Here is an 11,914-nt window from a genome sequence, read left to right on the forward strand (position 1 = left end):
ATTTTATATGTGCTCATTTAGATTTTAGTTCTATTTATGTATCACAAAATTGGCACCTTATGTGTTTTAATTAACGTTTTTTAAATTCTAATTTCCGTGTCAGAAAATTACATCAAATCGTATGATACGTACAGTAACGTAGTTGTGTGTCCCGCCTCTAAATTGAAACTCCAGAAAAGGCTAAAGTAAAATTTATAATTTACGTACACAATCGTATGATACGTACAGTAACGTAGTTGTGTGTCCCGCCTCCAAATTGAAACTCCAGAAAAGGCTAAAGTAAAATTTATAATTTACGTAAATTATTCATTAATTTACCAATATTTACTCAGTAGTAAACTGTCACTTAGCAGCGATTGATCTTTTTTATTATTCTAATTTCTGGGTTGAAAAAAAATCCATCGTATGCACAGTGACGTTTCTTGTTGGTCCCGCCTTCAAGTACAATTTGTAGAAGAGGATCATATAAATATAATTATTTGTTTTTCTTATTATAATAATTACTCACCATCAAATAGGCACTTGATGTTTTAATTAGACTATTATTTGTTTTATTCTAACTTCCGTGTTAAATAAAAGATATCCAATCGTATCACACGTACAGTGACGTAATCTGTATGTCCCGCCTCCAAGTTAAATCTGCACAACAGGCTAATGTAAACTAAAAAAAATTGAACAAAGTTGCACTGATTTTACGCCTCGTGTCAGCATAGTCTCATGGTAAGTTTCTCTCCAAACAGTGAAACATACTAATATAATGACAGGAAGTGAAAATGTGTCTATTTACAGTACTTTTGTTGCTTGCTGCTAGTGTCAGTTTGTGTCACGTTGCAATGTGAACTTGCTCTTGTGAGTTGACACTTGACAGTGTGTAAAGTTACTGCATGTGTTTTGCAGTTGTCGGTGCAATTGAAAGCAGTGGATCCACCAAGCTCAATATGCGCCAAAGGATCACTGTACTCCCGCGAGCGATACCGCTGTCGACTGCAGTACGAAGCCTCTCCACGGGCTATGCGAACATCACGGCCCCGCTAAACTTTTGGGGTGGAAAAAGAAGACCGTGCAAAGAAAGAAAAGGTGGGGAGAACGTCTTCGAACCTGCAACAGGTAATGAAAAGCATTCAAAACAGTGAGCATGCAACTCTGACAGATCAAATCCTTTATCATAACATAAATCCTAATTCTTTCCATTTAAACTTCTGACACATTTTCACATCACCCGATGCAAGGCAACACCAGCATTGCATTCCATGGTAATAAAGAAGTTGCTATAGAAGGGTACTTTTGGTTAACTGATCATCGACGGACGTGATTAGCTAGATTAGAAGCTGGTTGCTTTGCTACTGTGGAGCATTCTGGTGTTCATTAACTCACACCAAGGAGGAAAGATATGTGGAATGATCTTAGTGACGCAGTTGTTGTTGCCCAAATATCTGGCAAGTGTTAAAATAGCATTTCAAAACAATTAGAAGTTTATTGTTCCACAGTGAAAAGGATTGCTTTCAACAAGTTTCCAGGAAAACACATCTTCATTTCAAAACAAATATTCCGACACTGCTTGGTTTTGTTCCGTCTGAAGGAAATGTTTATCTATAATGCCCGAAGCCATGTTTAGCGTCCCGCCCCCACAGGACCTGAGCACCTTGAGTTGAGTTAACCATTAATTTATCAATAGACCAAAATAGACGCAATGGCGCAGTCAAAGTCCAGACTTTAATCTGATGAAATGCTGTAGCGGCACCGTGAATGATCTCTGCAAACGTCCATCAATTTAAGAAATGGAGTAAAGGAAGAGTGAGAGTGAGAGCAATTCATCCATAGTAGTGATATAACAGACAATACTTCAAGTTATTGAATCATGGGCTGCGCTGGCGCTGAATTCAATTTGAGAGGTTCGATAAGCTCATGTGTTGAAAATCAGAGGTTGTTTCTAATTAGAAGACTGACATGATTTGTATTGACGTAAGAATTGAACTTTGTCCACGAATGTTGAATCAAGGCAACCAGACTTTTCTTGTTTGTTGAGTCTTCAACAAACAAACAAGAAACTCACTCTGCTTGCCTCAATTCAACCTTTGCATCTTACCATGATCTGGATGACTGAGAATCGACACAGACAAGCTGTCAACTGACTTTATTCTACAGGGCGCGTCCTGTGCACATTGGAGCCGTGTGGTTCATCAGAGGTCAACCAAGCTGTAGAGGCGGCCAAGTCAGCCTTTGGCCCTTGGAGTAAAATGTCCGGGATGGAGAGAGCAAGGGTGATGATAGAAGCTGCTCACACCATTGAGGTGTGTTTATGTTTTGTTACTTGCCTTCAATGTAGTCTGGACACCTTTTTATATTACAGATTAATCCAAAAATATATAATTGCCTTCTGTCTGTAAGTCTGTGTTTCTTCTATTATTTTTGCTTGACACGCACAGAAAAGGAGAGAGGAGATTGCTGAAATGGAAGTAGTCAACAATGGGAAGTCCATCACAGAAGCACGTCTGGATGTGGACTCCGCACGGTTTTGTATCGAGTACTACGCGGGACAGTCCAGCACTCTTGCAGGTTAGCGTACCTCAACGTGGGATTTTAACCACTTTAGAAGTTCAAGGAATACAAGAAACACGACATGTTACACATTTATCTCTATACGTAATAGAAGTGTTAAAATGATTTCTTTATGTTGTCGTGTTTTGAATTTGTCCAGGTCAGCATGTGCAGTTGCCAGGTGGATCTTTCGCCTACACGCGCAGGGAGCCTTTGGGCGTATGCGTTGGCATCGGCGCTTGGAATTATCCTTTCCAGATTGCTGCCTGGAAATCAGCCCCAGCGCTGGCCTGCGGTATGGGAGTCTTCCGAAGCACTCCCCAGGAAATATGTTTGACCGATAGATGGTGATGCAGTAAAGTGGAACCACTAAGGTCGAGGCACAATCATTTCCACAATGCCGGTGGATGTCCGATTTGTGGGGATTTCAAAATGGATTTTTCACTACTTCCATTTCAGGGTTAAACTGTTGTCGTCAAAAAACATTTGACATTTTGTCTCTTAAGAAAGGGAAGTCGACCCAAATATTTTCCTTACAATATGTTCTATTCAGCCCCCACTAGTCTAAACACTGTATTCTGATTCATATTTTGTTTATGGAATATGAGTTAAGCAGCGAAATCCACCTGTTTTTTAATCTATCATAGGCAGCGGCCATTTTGCCATTTGTCATCTTAAATGCAGAAAATTCAATTTTGCTACTGCCATCTGTGGCCGAAAAATGAAACTGTCATGTACAGTACGCAACGCGCACATGACCTCACATCTGCAGACAGAGGGCGAGAAATTCGAAACCCGAATCCAGTCTGAAAACTATTGGCCAGAGGCTTGCAGGACTCGGAGTACCCACTGTGAACAGCTAAGGTGTTAATCTGTTAATTAGAAGATGTTACAGTCTTAAATGTTCAAATAAAAAGGCTATTGTAAAGATTGTGGGGGGTGAATTGTCACAAAGAGCAGCTTTAAAATGACATCACAGTTGCTTAGGCCTCAGGTAACAACCAAACACAGTTTACCGTGATTGATTGTTGTTACCTTGTTGTCCACTCGTTTTTATCCAAGTTATGGGGCGGCCATTTTGCCACTTGCTCTCGACTTAAAATGGCCCCACAGTTGCTTAGGGCGCAAGTAACGACCAATCACGGCTCACCTATTTTCTGAGTTTGGTCATGTGACATTCGCAAACTGAGCCGTAAATGGACGTTACCCGAGTCTTGAGCAACTGTGATGTCATTATCAGTCAACAAAGAGTCACAAAATGGCCGCTCCATAGATGGATTTGGTTTCTTAAATCCTATGCCACAAACAGAATGTCGTGTTTAAACAAGTGAGGGGCGCACACATTTTATTGCAAAGAAAATTTGACCACCAAAGCTCAGAATGATGCATCCTCGGGATTTTTAAAATATATATTTTTAAACTTTTGTTGTTCCACTGTATATATGAAGAAAATATTAGATACTATCTCATATTAGGCAGGTGCTAATATTCTTTTACCTGCATGTAAGCAATTTTTTTCTTCTCTCGCGTTTCACGAATCAGGCAACACTATGGTGTTCAAGCCATCCCCCATGACGCCTGTGACGGCGGTCATGCTGGCAGAGATCTTTGCTGAAGCAGGAGCTCCAGAGGGACTCCTCAATGTGGTGCAGGGGGGGCAGGAGACCGGCAGCTTACTCTGCCACCACCCTGATGTGGCAAAGGTGTCCTTCACTGGGAGCGTGTTAACTGGACAGAAAGTGAGTTTAACATTATACAGAGTGTGGGATTATTTTTTTTGTGTGTGTGTGTTGGGCCCTCAAGGAGTTGACAGTTAGGATAAAAACAAAATGATGGGAAATTGAGTCTACTCGCAGGGCAACATATGGAAAGTAGGTTTTCGATAAATGCTGTTATACTGTTGGTGTCTCATGTTTGAAATGTTGACCGACGTCAAAGCGGGCACAATATGATCGGCTGCTTGGATGTATAGTTGAGTAAACCAGCCACCCCATTGAAGTCAGTTGCCTTCGATTAGCACCCCTCCCTTGCTCGGTGAGCAGAGTGGGGAGGGGTGAGCAGTGACACACGGAGGAAAAGGGAGGGAGCAATACACTGTGCAAACACGGATGCCTTTGCTCTGTTGATAATGTGCGTTTGTCATAAAAAAATGAGAACGTTAACATTTATTTATTTGAACTTTGCATGGTACATGTTTCTTCTATATCAAATATTGATTGTGTTCAATAGAAAAAATAGTTTTTATGTACCCAAATATTTCAAAATAGGTCATTTTAATACATCAATATCGCAATGTTTTTTGCTCACGGTTAAGCAAACTATCACGATTTAATATTGGTTCATGTATGTAGATGATCCCCTCTAAATGTATATTTTTAATAAATAGAATCATTCAATTATACTTAAAGGGGGGTCTTTTACATTCTGAGGAGCAATCCTGCGCTGTGGGATTTCACTCTTGTTACCAGCCACTTGACCATGCCACTTTCTTACACTTGAAAGATATTTGATTTTTTTTTTTTAAACAAGTGTATTTTTTTTTAGAGCTGTCAAACGATTGCATTTTTAATCAGATTAATCACATCTTAGAATTTTGATTAATCACTTAATAAAAAAAAGTTTTTTTTAATCAACATTTTTCCCCGCCAAATTTGAAGAGCAACGTTTATGTGTTAATTCTTTTGACATTTAATGTTATGAGGAAGTCCTCAACATTTTTTGATCCACTGCACACGCTCATCTTTATCTTTTTCTAAACAGTTAATTTCTTGCATCATTTAAAATGGAAAAAAATGACCCCAATATTTTGACATAAACAAATATTCTAAATGTGATACGCAAACATTTATTAAATGCTTTACTTTAATGCATGTAGTTATGCTTATTGCTCAAACACAACCTTCTGCTACCTTAAACGTAGCTATCCGCTGTCACGCTAAGGGATCATCTATGGTCAAAATTAACTCTTTCACTGCCATTGACGTCTATAAACGTCCAAAAATTATTTAAACTATTTCTATTAGTTTAACAGTTTTTTCTACTTTTGTTAATAAGAGTATGAAAACCTAGAATTTTTTTTATTGTACATTTAGAACAAATGTAAAATTTGTGATTAATTGTGAGTTAACTAATGAAGTCATGCGATAAATTTTGATTACAAATTTTAACCGCCTGACACCCCAAATTTTTAACGTTTTATTTTTTATTCATTCACTGCCATTGACGGCTATAAACATCAAAAATTAATTTAAACTATTTCTATTAGTTTAACATTTTTTCCACTTTTGTTAATAAGAGTATGAAAACCTAGATTTTTACATTTAGAACAGATATACAATTTGTGATTAATCGTGAGTTAACTAGTGAAGTCGTGCGATTAAGTACAATTAAAATTGTTAATCGCCTGGCGCCCCTAATTTTTAATAATCTTTTTTTTAAATGAATTTATAGCAGTGAATGACTTAATAGTGCGATTAATCTGCGTTAATTCATGATTAATGCGATCATTTTTTGTGATTAATTCATCAGTTAACGCTTTAATTTTGACAACACTAATATTTTTCCATGTGATCCCACAGATTATGGAAATGGCATCCAAAGGGGTCAAACCAGTGACGTTGGAGCTTGGCGGCAAGTCCCCCCTGCTCATATTTGAGGACAGTGACATCGAAAACGCTGTACGGGGCGCCCTCATGGCAAACTTCCTCTCTCAAGGCCAGGTAGAATCTGCTGCTCTTCAAGTCATATCACTAAATTAAACCACTACGTCAATGTCAGTCGGTGCTCTTTTCCTTATATCACAGGTGTGTAGCAATGGCACGAGAGTTTTTGTCCAGAGGAATATTCTGCAAGAATTTGTGGATGAAGTTGTCAAAAGGACCCAGGCCATTGAGATTGGCGACCCGCTATTAGAGAGTACCAAAATGGGAGCGCTGGTCAGCCGGCCACATCTGGACAAAGTCCTCGCCTTTGTGGATCAGGCGAAGAAGGAGGTGTGGCTGCTTACTGTTGTTTATCATATCGTGGCAAGTGACAACTAGCCACATAAATTCAATGTGTCATCACAAAAATGTAAAAAATAAAATAAAATAAAACTTTGTATTTTTCCTTTTTTGTATTTACATTATATTTACAATGATTTAAACTTTAGCAAATATAAAGATGGTTCAACTTGACTAAACGTTTTATACACTATATAAAGAAAAGTATCAGAACGTCAACATTAACATTTGTTTTACTGTTTTTCATTGTTTGTAGGGGGCCACTGTATTGTGTGGGGGTGAGCCCTTTGTCCCTTCAGACCCGAACCTCAGACATGGATACTACATGAAACCATGTGTACTGTGTAAGCGTTGTATGTTTTCGCCTAGGTTTAGAATGTGACAGGGATTTAGTGCCTTCTGCATGTGCTATTAAATATTATTGTCTGTTGGCTTCTGTCCATATTCTCATCCGTGTTGTTTTCCCTCTAGCCAACTGCCGAGATGACATGACCTGTGTAAGGGAGGAAATCTTTGGCCCCGTCATGTCAGTGTTGTCCTTCGACACGGAAGAGGAGGTGCTGCAGCGAGCCAATGACACCACCATGGGGTTAGCTGCAGGACTTTTCACCAGGTTAGGGTTGAATGCAACACAACGACTCTTGCATAGAGGAGAACAAAATTGACCAAGAGACCTTGTCACCTTCAAGTAAACTGTTACAATGTTTATAGATCAAATGAAATCGAGTTGAATCCAACATAACAAGAAATGTCAACTTCATCTGATGAGATTTGACAATGGTATTGACTTAAAATTATATATAGTAATTCCCCCCCATCGCAGGGTTTATGTTCCAGATGAAAATATAAGTGTTACACTGTAATGATCCCCCATGTGTTTACAGTAACCAAATCATACCCAAATATGTCTTTCTTTAGGCGTTAAAAGCAGGATTAGTTTTTTTAAATTCAATTATCTTTAGCAAAAAAATAGGCTGAACTTGAAATACTTCCTGTTTTCAGTGACTATGTTTAAATGAAGTCAATAGCCCTTTCAAAACTGTATTGGCAATTTTCCGGTTTTGAAAGATGTAAACACGCAAAAATCAGAATAAGACCCCTGACTTACCGTTACCCCCTTTTCTAAACTGAATTCTTCGTCTTACATACGCGTATCGAGGTTTCTCAATCAAACGAGACATTAGTTTGTGTTCTGCGCGTGTTCTATTTACAAGGAATCTTGGTCTTATGAGTACAGAAAGTACTTGTCTGCACATCTGTCTCACGCATATGCACGCTACCTACTTGAAATACAAGCAGTTACTGTGTCTACTCATGCACGGAAAGAGGTTATTCCGAATCTTTCAGAAACCAGAATTTTGACCTTAACCAGAATATTGATAGTATGTAAATAAATTAACTGTTCTCCTTTCAAATACACGGTGCAAACCATAATACTGTGCCACCATCTAGTGGCCGACAGCGGAATTGTACCCCAAATAAACGGGTGCAAGCAAAAAAAACTACAGGCTGTGCAAAAAAACAAAAAAAAACCAAGTCTATCATACTTTTACTTTTTTCCTAATCTTTTCACCCGTTCGTTCAGGGACGTGAAGCGTGCCCACCGTGTGGTTGAACACCTCAAGGCTGGTTCCTGTTTCATCAACAACTACAATATCACTCCTGTGGAGGTTCCCTTTGGAGGCTTCAAAATGTCAGGTATATTCTGGTCTGAATCGCTACGCTTTCCCCAAACCACTACCAATTTTAGATCTAAAAACAAACAAACAAAGGTTTTGATCGGTTAAATATTCCCTGTTTTGACCAGGCATAGGGCGGGAGAATGGCCAGGTGACAATTGAACACTACTCGCAGCTGAAGACGGTGTACGTGGAGATGGGGGACGTTGACAGCCTCTTCTAGGGAACGGCAAGTACTGGAACGATGACTATGAGTAAAGTAAAACTATATGCACACGCTTCGTTTAAGCTTTGAATGTTTGTTGAGCGAGCCATCAGCCATCAAATCGTTTTGCACTCCCTGAGACATTTGAATGACTGACAAATATTAATATATTAAGAACAGATTTTTAATTTGTTCACATATATTGCATGCTGGCGTTCATTCTTATTCATGAAAACATCCTTTTAATATTTTTAAGACTTTTTATTGAACGCTCACTGAAAAAAATATATTTATGAACATGCAAATTCACAGAACAACTTACTGTGCGCGGCTCCAATTACAAATGGTACATTGAGTGCCTTGTGAGAAGTATATAAGTAACGTGAAAATAGCTTGAACAAAATACAATGATGTAAGATTACGGTGTTCAATGTTGTACAAATAAAATGAGGAACAATTTTGTGATCACTGTGTTGATTATCGTTTTGGTAAATCTCACACTCAAAGTCTTCTTCTCTTCTTTCTTGCTTCATTTTTGGGTGCCGTCTTTCTCTAAAACACAAAGGTGAGCTAAACATTGCCGCCAGTACGTTGCGTGGCAGTGCTTTGAATGCAGCATACCTTTACCACAGGTTTTGTGGGCTGCTTGAACTGCGCTGACTCTGTATGAAGCCAAGTTTAGAGTGAATGGCTTTATATAGATGTCAGCTCTTTAATGACAGCGGCAGATCAACTTACCATCTCCGGAAGACTGCTCAACATCAGCGGGTGGCATCTTGCCAGGTCCCTGTAATGGAAGTTGGCGTTAGATGCTTCACTGTTTAGAAATGTGTTTTAAATTGAGGGCACATATTTTTCTTTCTTTAACCAACTATTATGTCCATGCGTGTAAACGGCTGCACTTAAAACTACTCCCACCTCGTTGCCATCTTTCCCTGAAGTGGCCATCTGCTTGATGTCGTTCAGATGGCTTTCATCTTGAAGCTGCTCCAGGCGACTTTTGTCAGCAGACACTCGCACTTCAAAAGTGTGGAAGGTCGTGCAGATGTCACCCACTGTGAAGTGCACGGCCGTGCCTTCAAACCACATGCTGTCGCATGTGCCCTCCTTGAAGCCTGGCGGCTCATAATCCGCTGGAGTAACTTGGGAAAAACAAGGACCATTGCGATTGTCATTTGGTTCGACTCAGATGTTCCATAACTCACTGTCGTCATAGTAGTAGAGCTTCATGGACAGGTGGATATGGTTGGGAAGGACGCCAAGGTTCTGAATGAGCAGAAAGAGCTTCTTGATCAGCAACACAGACGCTGTCTTGGTGTCTTCCAATGTGACCTTCAATTCAACACCATTGTTCCTGTGATTTCACAATATTTTTTTTATTAGTTCACCCCGACTCAACCCGAGTTATAACAATACCAGCAAAAACAACAAAATGTGCCAAACCTAAATATGCCCATCTCTGGGCCTTTCTCTGTGTATTTGAACTTGAAACTGTAGGACTCAATAATGCGCTAAAAAGAAAAAAAGATAACATCTTTATTTTAGGTTGTCCTTAAACTCTGGAAATAAATTGTAAATATTTAGAGAACTTACATTAGGTTCATTAGGATTTCTGTACACCTAGATTGCGCAACAAAACTACAGTCAGTGGCAGAATAGAGTATTTGGTGTTTTAGCTGTAATTTCTGTCTTTGCTGAATTGAATTACTTACTCCAATGAACACAACTTGAAGCTGTTAAGAGGACAACATAAAACAAAACAGTCAAGATAAGAGATTAGTTGTTGTTTTTTAAAATATTTGAAATCTTTATATACATACATATTGTTTTTCCAGTGCATCAAAACAGCCCATCAACCTGAACAAAAAGATTATTCAGATTAAACCATCACTGAATCTATGAAAAAGTAGTTTAAAAAAACAAAACATAATCGAGATCCATTTTTACAACTGCTCCTTGTAAACCAGAGCAGAAACGAACGAGAGCAGTGATTCCCAACCAGGGTGCCGTGAGAGATCATCATTGGGGCCAATTCCAATTTATATCTTGCCTGAAAGAATTCCAAGTATATCTTGCTCATCTATGTGTGCCAGCTATGGCAGAATGTACAATAAAAATGTGTATCCACCTGTTGCCATTCGTACAACAACAGCAAAGTGAATAGTGACTTCCTGCAAGTAAGTCAATTTGTGAGTAAATTGAAAAGAGATTGTAATTTCAGTATTTTTGTTTGGTGGTGTCACGTAAGGGTTTTCATTATGTAAAATGTGTGTACGTATTACAAAAGTGGAACTATTGTGAGCACCATTTGACAACTTTGTTGGCTCCAGTGGTGCTGCAGTCATCCCGCAGAAGTTTGATGCACAGATCTGTTGAAAACAGCAACAAGCTGGTTATACTGTACTGTTATATTCACATTTCTACTTCAAATGTGAATTCACGATTCTCCAAATCTACAGTCTTAACTGTTGGTGATCACCTTCCAAATATTTAGAGCGGTAGGCCTCTTCGGGGAAAATGCCTCTGAGGTAAGTGATGGAGGACACGGCCACCGCCATCATTCGCTTGACGAAGACAAGTGACCCCTGTTTGTTCTTGAGGTCGCTCGGAAATAATCCAGTCCACTTCAAAGTACAGAGCACACGTTTGATAATGAGGTAACAGTTAAGGTATAATGTACAATTAGCCACAAGATGGAGCAGTTACAACGAATACAGCCTTCAGAGGCCAATACTGTATACATATATTGACTCATATGTTGTTCAAACTAAGAAAGTTTACTTGTATCTTATTTTTCAAACCTCATCAGTATCATTCTTGCTCTTCTTGATGCACATTGCAGTTGCCATCTTCGTTCTTTCCACGAGTTTCGGCTGGGTGTTGCTAATGCTAATTAGCTCTCCTTATGACGAGTCTGAATAAACGAGGCTATTAGCTACCGTATATATCACAAATTCACGTCACTATCAGCTTCTGCTTCTAATAGCTTCAGTGAATTATGTGAGGCACGTTTAGTTAGCCGTAAACGAGCAAGGTTCCCGCCATCAAGTATCCGCTTGCTGCGTTAAACTAGATGAATTAAACTCGTGTAATATTTTTAAGCTAGTGGTCAATGAAAGGTTCATTATAATTTTTTTCCGAGTTAGATTTTTTACTTTATTACATTTTTTTTGCAGTTAAATGTCTCTCATCAGTTAAAATATATATATTTTTGTATTTTTAATGTTTATTTCTAAAACTAAAATATAGCACATGACACACATAGAAACACATCTCTCTTTTCTTATAGGCTATACTTAAGAGAAACCAGTATACAGTATAACAGAAGCAAGTTTCCAACTCTGGACACTTTGCCTCCATGTTTTTTTATTTTTTTTATTTGATAATTGTGTGTGTGTGTGTGTGTGTGTGTGTGTACATGTGCAGCCAGTCATAGTGAAACAAAAAGCTTGTTGACATCACCCTTGTGACTTGACTGGTTGCTTCACTAC

General features: G+C 38.8%; 2 protein-coding genes across 5 annotated transcripts; one reads left to right on the forward strand and one right to left on the reverse strand.

Annotated features, from left to right (window-relative positions):
• The first annotated feature begins 612 nt into the window (after positions 1-612).
• aldh9a1b (aldehyde dehydrogenase 9 family, member A1b) lies at positions 613-8,888 on the forward strand. 2 transcript variants are annotated; one of them, XM_086078815.1, is made up of 12 exons: positions 613-720; positions 898-1,107; positions 2,146-2,291; positions 2,427-2,556; positions 2,699-2,833; positions 4,081-4,277; positions 6,117-6,257; positions 6,342-6,530; positions 6,796-6,883; positions 7,011-7,152; positions 8,125-8,237; positions 8,347-8,888. In XM_086078815.1, exons 2-12 carry the CDS (start codon positions 939-941, stop codon positions 8,439-8,441), a joined length of 1,545 nt encoding a protein of 514 aa, XP_085934941.1. In that variant the 5' UTR covers positions 613-720; positions 898-938; the 3' UTR covers positions 8,442-8,888. The 2 variants fall into 2 exon arrangements, with proteins under 2 accessions (XP_085934941.1, XP_085934949.1); XM_086078823.1 differs by having other exon boundaries at positions 898-1,077.
• On the reverse strand, positions 8,664-11,540 carry zte38 (zebrafish testis-expressed 38). 3 transcript variants are annotated; one of them, XM_086078835.1, is made up of 12 exons: positions 11,225-11,537; positions 10,903-11,047; positions 10,729-10,792; positions 10,244-10,280; positions 10,136-10,156; positions 10,017-10,043; positions 9,867-9,934; positions 9,629-9,777; positions 9,342-9,565; positions 9,162-9,210; positions 9,045-9,085; positions 8,664-8,975 (listed from the first exon to the last, which is right to left on the reverse strand). In XM_086078835.1, exons 1-12 carry the CDS (start codon positions 11,270-11,272, stop codon positions 8,925-8,927), a joined length of 924 nt encoding a protein of 307 aa, XP_085934961.1. In that variant the 5' UTR covers positions 11,273-11,537; the 3' UTR covers positions 8,664-8,924. The 3 variants fall into 3 exon arrangements, with proteins under 3 accessions (XP_085934961.1, XP_085934980.1, XP_085934970.1); XM_086078854.1 differs by lacking the exons at positions 9,867-9,934; positions 10,017-10,043 and having other exon boundaries at positions 9,629-9,689; positions 11,225-11,540; XM_086078844.1 differs by lacking the exons at positions 9,867-9,934; positions 10,017-10,043; positions 10,136-10,156; positions 10,244-10,280 and having other exon boundaries at positions 11,225-11,539.
• Positions 11,541-11,914: the final 374 nt, after the last annotated feature.

Source organism: Leptonotus elevatus, chromosome 1 (genome assembly GCF_054856555.1).
Source record: "Leptonotus elevatus isolate MCC_2025b chromosome 1, RoL_Lele_1.0, whole genome shotgun sequence".
Classification (NCBI taxonomy): domain Eukaryota; kingdom Metazoa; phylum Chordata; class Actinopteri; order Syngnathiformes; family Syngnathidae; genus Leptonotus; species Leptonotus elevatus.

Coding starts and splice junctions, on each gene's coding strand:
- zte38 (XM_086078835.1), bottom strand. CDS start 11,272: ATGGCAACTGCAATGTGCATCAAGAAGAGCAAGAATGATACTGATGAG. Junction 9,566..9,628: donor GCTCTACTACTATGACGACA/GTGAGTTATGGA, acceptor GTTTTTCCCAAG/TTACTCCAGCGGATTATGAG. Junction 9,211..9,341: donor CAGGGAAAGATGGCAACGAG/GTGGGAGTAGTT, acceptor CTTCCATTACAG/GGACCTGGCAAGATGCCACC.
- aldh9a1b (XM_086078815.1), top strand. CDS start 939: ATGCGCCAAAGGATCACTGTACTCCCGCGAGCGATACCGCTGTCGACT. Junction 2,557..2,698: donor ACAGTCCAGCACTCTTGCAG/GTTAGCGTACCT, acceptor GAATTTGTCCAG/GTCAGCATGTGCAGTTGCCA. Junction 4,278..6,116: donor GCGTGTTAACTGGACAGAAA/GTGAGTTTAACA, acceptor GTGATCCCACAG/ATTATGGAAATGGCATCCAA.